Source organism: Brassica napus, chromosome A1 (assembly GCF_020379485.1).
Source record: "Brassica napus cultivar Da-Ae chromosome A1, Da-Ae, whole genome shotgun sequence".
NCBI classification, from domain to species: domain Eukaryota; kingdom Viridiplantae; phylum Streptophyta; class Magnoliopsida; order Brassicales; family Brassicaceae; genus Brassica; species Brassica napus.
Genome location: NC_063434.1, coordinates 19,640,132 through 19,648,288, shown reverse-complemented (window position 1 = coordinate 19,648,288; position 8,157 = coordinate 19,640,132). Strand labels below are relative to the sequence as shown.

Sequence of the window (8,157 nt, the reverse complement as noted above, 5' to 3'; positions counted from 1 at the left end):
GATACTTCTTTTAAAAATCTAATGTTTTATTTATTTATTTATGTTTATTGTAATAATTTTATTATAAAATAATGTTAAACAAGTTGGATTACATTAAAATAAAACAGATGGGCAAAATTAATAAAAATGAGAAACTAGAAGGTGTTATTAATAACTAATGATAAAATGAAGATGTAATATATTTGGAATATTTATTTTACAAAAAGAAAATGAAGCAAACCATTGGAGTGAATGTTGCTTTTTTTTTTTTTTGAAAAAGGTGAACATTTGAAGATAAAATGAAGCTAATTATTAGAGATGCTGTTAATAGACTGAGATAATTTTATTTTATTTTATAAGAGTCCTTTTGAATACTCTTTTTTTTTCTTGTGTTTGGTTTTAATTTTTACGGTGGGATTCGGAATAGGAAAAACCCAACATATATCTTATCTAATCCACGATTAGAAAATGTCATACAAAGAAAAACATAAACAAATAAAAAATAAAAAAATAAAAAAATAAAGAGTCTGTCAAACTTATCCAACTTTGTAGATGAAATCGCATTAAAAAAGAAATACAAATGCGTAGTCTCTCTCACAGAATATCCTATCTCTCCGTTCCCATTTCCTCTCTCTTTCTGCAGATCGAACGAACGCCGGTGACGGAAAACTTCAACGGGGCTACCTCTCGCACGGTGACCGCCGGTTACTTTTTTGGGTGTGCGCGACTTTCCTTTGGTAAGCAAAAAGCTGCTTTTGAGTTTGTTCCCAAGCGTTCACTCCTCTTTTTCTTTTTTCGCTTTCTCCTCTGATCTGACCTCTTGAATCGCTTCTTTGTCTGATTGATTTGTTCTGATCCTTTTGTTTCTGTGGTAAACGTGCCCTACGTATTTGGGATTTCGGATCGTGTTTTTTTCTTAATTTGCTTAGCTTTTTGGGTTTAGAATTTCAGATTTCACACTTATTACACTTCCTTGATGATGATTCAGGCCACTCACTGCTCAACCTTCTTCTCTTTGCTTTTTAATCTCCAAAACCCTATTAAATTTTTTTCTGTAGTTTTGCAAATTTTAAAGAAGATGATAGCTTATGTTGAAGCCCTTCTCTTTAAAGACTTTGACTTTTTTTTTTTGTTTTGGTTATGAGTATGACCCTGATTGTGTTTATCACTTGTCGTGAATTAGTTAAACAGTGTGTGCAGTTTTCTTGAGACTTTTCCGACACTTCTTTGTTCCCTGGACCAGTTTCGTCACGTGTGCATGCATATTTATCTTCTCTGCCCTTGTTCCCGTGAAAAGGATCACACCTCTCAGCTTTATTATTGCTCTCTACATAACACTTGTCTCGTCTCTACTGTATGTCTCTGATTTAGTTTGATTGATGTGGCGATTTAATATGCTTCATTTGCTAAAAATGTTGATTCTGTTCCCTTTTGTTTCAGATTAGGAGTATCTATCTCCATCTTCTGTTTTAGTAATGGGGTCAAAATCATTTGGAAACCTCTTAGACTTGGCCTCTGGGGATCTTTTGGACATTCCTCACACTCCCAGAGCTCTTCCCAGAGTTATGACGGTTCCTGGCATCATCGATGGTTATGGGATTAGTGACCGTGATTCAGATGCCATCTCATTACCTTGCCGTGAACGGAAGATCGTTGTCGCCAACTTTCTTCCTTTAAACTGTACAAAGGATTCAGAAACTGGACACTGGATATTCAGCCTGGACAACGATTCTCCCCTGTTACATCTCAAGGATGGTTTTTCTCCAGAGACTGAAGTCATTTACGTTGGATCACTCAAGACAGATGTTGATCTCAGCGAGCAAGACGAGGTCGCTCAAATACTTTTCGAGGAGTTCAGTTGCGTACCCACTTTCCTCCCACAAGATGTGCATAAAAAATTCTACCTCGGCTTTTGTAAACAGCAGCTTTGGCCACTGTTCCACTACATGTTACCCATGTGCCCTGACCATGGTGAACGCTTTGACCGCAGTCTTTGGCAGGCATATGTTTCCGCCAACAAAATATTTGCAGATAAGGTGATGGGTGCGATTAATCTCGAGGAAGATTGCATCTGGATTCATGACTATCATTTAATGCTCCTCCCAACGTTTCTGAGGAGGCGTTTCTACAGGGTTAAGCTTGGTTTCTTCCTCCACAGCCCATTCCCTTCTTCTGAAATTTATCGAACCTTGCCTGTTCGAGAGGAGCTACTAAGGGGCCTCCTAAACTGTGATTTAATCGGCTTTCACACCTTTGATTACGCACGGCATTTCTTGTCGTGCTGCTGCAGAATGCTTGGATTGGAGTACGAGTCTAAGAGAGGCCATATTGCTCTTGACTACCTGGGCCGTACAGTTTTCCTCAAGATTCTTCCTATAGGTATTCAAATGGGGAGGCTCGAATCCGTTCTGAATCTTCCTTCTACTGCTGAAAAACTGAAAGAGATCCAAGAGAAGTACCGGGGTAAGAAGGTGATTCTCGGTGTGGATGACATGGATATATTCAAAGGTCTAAGTCTAAAGATTTTAGCCTTTGAACACCTCTTACAGCAGTATCCCAGCATGCTGGGGAAGGTAGTTCTGATTCAGATTGTAAACCCAGCAAGAGGATCAGGTAAAGACGTTCAAGAGGCCAAGAAAGAGACGTATTATACTGTTGACAGAATCAACGAGCGTTACGGTTCGCCTGGTTATGAGCCAGTGGTTCTTATTGATCGTCCTGTTCCTCGGTTTGAGAAGTCTGCCTATTATGCCATGGCGGAATGCTGCATAGTCAACGCGGTGAGGGATGGGATGAACTTAGTTCCGTACAAGTACACTGTTTGTCGTCAGGGAACTCCTGAAATGGATAAATCTATGGGACTAAGTGACGATTCTCCTCCTCGCACAAGCACGCTTGTTCTCTCTGAGTTCATTGGTTGCTCTCCTTCTTTAAGTGGCGCCATTAGGGTTAACCCTTGGGACGTTGATGCGGTGGCTGATTCTATGTACTCTGCTCTCACCATGTCTGATTCTGAGAAGCAGCTACGCCATAAGAAGCACTATCAGTACATTAGTACACACGATGTGGCGTACTGGTCGCGCAGCTTTGCACAGGATTTGGAGAGGGCGTGTCGGGATCATTACAGTAAAAGGTGCTGGGGTGTGGGTTGGGGTTTGGGGTTTAGGCTCATCGCTCTCTCTCCTAATTTCAGAAGGCTATCCGTTGAGCAAACCGTTAGTGCTTATAGAAGATCGAGCAAGAGAGCAATATTTCTTGATTATGACGGTACTTTAGTTCCGGAGACTTTGATTGTAAAGGAACCAAGTGCTGATGTGATGTCTGCGTTGAAGGCACTGTGTAGTGATCCTAATAACACTGTGTTTATTGTTAGCGGGAGGGGGAAAGTTTCTTTAAGCGAGTGGCTTGCACCGTGTCAGAATCTTGGAATAGCAGCTGAACACGGTTACTTCACAAGGTAGGCTACTCTACTGGTTTTGTCTTAATAATTCTGCTGTTTGGAAAAGAAAAAGACAAATCTGTGTGATGCAGGTGGAATGAGTCTTGTGACTGGGAAACAAGCGGCTTTTCTAATGACTTTGAATGGAAGAAAATAGTGGAACCTATCATGAGACTGTATACAGAAACTACAGATGGATCTACGATAGAAGCAAAAGAAAGTGCTCTAGTGTGGCATCACCAGGATGCTGACCGGGACTTTGGTTCTTGTCAAGCCAAGGAACTTCTGGACCATCTAGAATCTGTTCTTGTAAATGAGCCCGTTGTGGTTAACAGAGGTCACCAAATCGTTGAAGTTAAGCCTCAGGTAAATACACTTTCGTCCCCCTATCTCCAAATCTTCTATGATCTCAATTGTGTATTGCATTGAATAGTAGCCAATTCTTATAGAGTCTGATTAAACATAGTTCTAAACTTGGATCTTTGGACTAATAGGGAGTAAGCAAAGGTCTCGTCACCGGGAAAGTTCTTAGGAGAATGCTTGAAGAAGGGAATGCACCGGATTTTGTGGTATGCATTGGGGACGACAGATCAGACGAAGACATGTTTGAGAGCATAACAACAACTCTCTCGGCTCAGCCATCGTCAGAGATATTCGCGTGTACGGTGGGAAGAAAACCAAGCAAAGCCAAGTACTTTCTGGATGAAGTAAGCGACGTGGTGAAGCTGCTTCAAGGACTTGCCAACACTTCTTCTAGCCCAAAGCCTAGGTACCCTTCTCACCTTAGAGTCTCCTTTGAAAGCGTGGTATGAGTAAGCTGTAAATCAGAGATCAACTCAAGAGTTATTTAGGAGACAACTGGGAATCTGAACCATGAAAAGAAACATGATTTGTACATAGAAAACAGAAAGAAAACAAAGGCAAAACTCATTGTCATGGTTTGATAATAATTTAAGAATTATGAGCAAGAGACGAGTTCTTTGCTATTGTGTGTTTATAAATGATATACGTTTTTCATTCCTTTATCAATCTACAAGGTGTACCGCACATCGTGCGGACATAAATATTTTGGACAAACCTAAATTTTATAAGATCATTAAACTTCATCGATGGAGTAATTAATTTTTCGAAGTAGATGACAACCACGCCAAACCGGCTAAAGAAACCACTATAACAGAGCGGAGATCAAACACACAAAGGATAGGAGCAAACATCATAGCTAAGCAACTAAAGTCGTGGAGGAGTCCTCTATCCTTGACCACAATAATACAAAGGTTTGAAATGCTGCAAAGGAATTTAGATAGCACGTAGAGTGCTCTAAAACCCAAAATTGACACAACACCGAGTGTTGAATAAACCAATCAAGAATTCGGCTGTTGAAGCATATGCGACCATTTTCTAAGCCTTTATGAAAACCAGACAACAAAGTGTCTAAGCTTCAACACAATACTTCATGCAACACAATCACTAAACGCAAGTGGAGAGTATGGGAAGAAAACAAGTTCCATAAAGGAAAATTTTGAGAAAACGCCAAGATTCACGGGGAAGTGAATATATCAAACAATAATTCTTTACTTTGCCACAAAGGAAAAACAGGAAAGCCACCTGATAATGTCATAGTTTGTAGTGAATACATGTAGGGGAGTGCATATTGCAGTAGAAGATTGCACAAGGGCAAAGAGTGTCATCAACGCACGCACAAGTAGAATCATAGCAGCAAAAAGAAAAAATAGATTTCATAAAGAAATAAAAAACACTTATACTAAACATGGGTTAACTAACTTAGGGTCTAGATCTGGGGGTGGGGTTTAAGATTTTTAAAAATATATAACTAATATTTAGAAAACTAAAATAATAATTTTAAAAATATTTTCAAAAATTATTTTTCGATTTTAAAATAAAATTTAACAAACCGAAATTTTTTTTTTCCAAAAAAGTTTCTAATTGAATGATTTTTTTTTTGAAAAAGTTATAATTGTCGTTTACCTCTTTAATCAAACAAACATCTTTTGCTTATTTTTCTACTTATGTGTTCTTTTGGTCAAAAAAATACATTTATTGTCTTTTGGGAGATTTGCCCCATTTATAATTTTAATAATTTTTTTACAAAAATAATTATTTATTAAACATATAAAAATAAATAAATATTATAAAATTTAAAAATGATAAATAAAATCTTTTTTCAATATTATTTTTCAAAAAAAGATTTCCAAAATTTTTAGTTTATAAAAGAGTTTTCTTAAAAGAGAAAGTTGAAGATCTTCAAGAACATGTGATATCTTCTTGAATTTATAATTTTTTCTGAATTCAAAAAAACATTTCATAAATATGTAAATTGACTTCTTGAAAGAAACTAATATATATATTTAAGAAATTCTTCCTAAATGTGTAACATCTTCCTGAATTTAATTTATATGTATATTAAAATATTACTCAGTATATAACATCTTTCGAAAATTTATGAAAATGCTTTCAAACATGTACAATAAAGTTTAAATACCGAATTTATGAAGGTCTTCTGAAAAATTTAGGAAGATGTTATATATATTTAAAAATATTTCACTAAATATACATATAATACAAACTCAAGTTCATGAAGGTTTTTCTATATATATATTTATTTGTTTTTAAATATTTATTAATGAATGTATTCCTAAATTTTATGAAAATATTATACATATTTATCAATATATTTCTAAATTTTATGAAATATTATACTTATTCAGGAAAATCTTTATAATTTCTTTTTTGTTAATTATGCTATTACAAACTATAAGAAACATTACATATACGATATTACAGCCGACAATTCTATCTGTAACGTCTAACTGCATCACTCTGGAGTCGCCGTATGAGATCCATTCCTGAGGGGACTCTTTGCGCTATGCTGAAGATCTCTGATAAGCCTTTTTCTCGAATATTCTGCATAATTCGTCTTTGCTGGGAATCGAAACTCAAATCTTCTAGTGTAGAAACATTAATGAACTATTGGTCAAGGGCTTCCACTAAAGTCTTTATAAGCATAGATTCTGAATGATATCATATTTATATAAAAAACTTTACAATAAACTTTTCAAAAGAAAATTAGAAATTGTTTTTGTACATTTAAAAATAATAATATTTATCTAAATATTATATATATATATAGATATATATATAAGGGGTGTAATTATCTTTTATCTCTTTTCAAGAAATATATTTTGGTCATTTGACCCTTAAATGCTAGTTTAAAAACAAAAATTTGGTTTGTGATTTATAAAGCTTTTTCTTTTGTCAATAGCATACACAGACTCAACTAAGACTCTGCAAACCACACCGATAACTCGGCATCCATATGAACGACAAACGACGATTTCTGCCTAACACTCCGTGCAAGACTATCCACCTTTGTATTAAGCGTACGAGGTATATGAATGAGCTCCGAGTGATTGAAACTTTCTTTCATCATCTTGATGTCTTCCAAATAATTTGCAAATGCCGGTCATTCTTCTGGTTCCAAAACCATCTTCACTAATTGAGAAAAATCCGTTGCAAACGTAATATGATACTCCCTTAAATTCTTCATGCATTCCATTGCCCAGATAAGGGCTTCGACTTCCGAGTGAAGTGGTGTTAAACTTTCCCTTGTGTTTTTGGCTCCCATTAATCCTGCAAAATCTTCAAGAGTACTATACCATCCTTGTCCGGAAAGAATATCATTCTCCTTCCATGACCCATCCGTGAAACACCATCTCTCTGGTATATTAGGTAAGACTTGTAACTCCACTTCCCTAGTTTGTATAACGCTCTCAGTTATCGATCCTTGGGATTCTCTCCAAATCAATGATTCAGTGTCTGCCAATTTTAAAGAATCTCTTGGATCAATATCTATGTTGCTAAAAACCTTGTTATTCCTGGCTTTCCAAATATATCATAGAATCCAAGCAAAATGGTGGTCTTCCATCTGCAAGACTACCCTCAAATACAAATAATCCATATTTGTGTAGAGCGACTGAGTAGGAAAGTTTTCTGGATTTGAGGGAATCTTTGATAGAGCGCATACCTGGACTGCCGGTGGATATTAAAAAAATACATGATTTATTGATTCTTTGGCCGCTCCACATCTTGCACACTGTGTATCCCCTTGTATCCCTCTAGTCTTCAGATTTTTCATTACCGAAATACAACCCGAAACTATCTGCCACAAAAAGTATTTTATCTTCGGTGGGCATCTGATTTTCAGCAAAAAGCCTTACGAGGTGTGACATTTGAACCATATAACAATATTGATTCCTCCACATCCGGATAAACCCGTTCATTTCACTATATATCTGCCATTATTAGTGAAATGCAGGTAAGAATATATTGTTTTAACGGTAGTGATTGTTTAAAGCTATTTCTTTATAAGAATATATTGTTTTCTTTTATTTTTTTTAAAAAAAATATCACACAAATTATTTTAAAACATATCAAAAGAACTAAGACTATCTACAATGGTTACTCATTTACAACACCCACTTTTTTTCTTTTAACACTCCACCTCATATTCTCTCTCTTTCACATCATTATTCAACATCTACATAACTTTTACTCTCTACAATAGTTTTGTTTAATAAAATTACAACACCTTACCCTACCATTTTTATTTCATATTTTTTATTTTATTTATGTTTATGTTTTTTGTGATTACATATTATTAATCACTGTTAATATCAAATTAAATTTAAATAAGTAAAATTAAATAATTTTATAAAATAATT

The 8,157-nt window shown here is 35.6% G+C and overlaps 1 protein-coding gene across 2 annotated transcripts; it reads left to right on the top strand.

Annotated features, from left to right (window-relative positions):
• Positions 1 to 490: 490 nt before the first annotated feature.
• Positions 491 to 4,438, top strand: LOC106450088 (probable alpha,alpha-trehalose-phosphate synthase [UDP-forming] 10). Of its 2 annotated transcripts, none has more exons than XM_013891758.3 (4): positions 491 to 716; positions 1,420 to 3,436; positions 3,511 to 3,784; positions 3,913 to 4,438. In XM_013891758.3, exons 2-4 carry the CDS (start codon positions 1,455 to 1,457, stop codon positions 4,228 to 4,230), a joined length of 2,574 nt encoding a protein of 857 aa, XP_013747212.2. In that variant the 5' UTR covers positions 491 to 716; positions 1,420 to 1,454; the 3' UTR covers positions 4,231 to 4,438. The 2 variants fall into 2 exon arrangements, with proteins under 2 accessions (XP_013747212.2, XP_022575367.2); XM_022719646.2 differs by lacking the exon at positions 491 to 716 and adding an exon at positions 1,207 to 1,333.
• Positions 4,439 to 8,157: the final 3,719 nt, after the last annotated feature.

Bases quoted from the DNA above. Each gene is read 5' to 3' on its own strand.
- LOC106450088 (XM_013891758.3), top strand. From the start codon at position 1,455: ATGGGGTCAAAATCATTTGGAAACCTCTTAGACTTGGCCTCTGGGGAT. The intron at 3,437-3,510 runs GTAGGCTACTCT...TGTGTGATGCAG, and splicing joins GAACACGGTTACTTCACAAG to GTGGAATGAGTCTTGTGACT. The intron at 3,785-3,912 runs GTAAATACACTT...TTGGACTAATAG, and splicing joins TCGTTGAAGTTAAGCCTCAG to GGAGTAAGCAAAGGTCTCGT.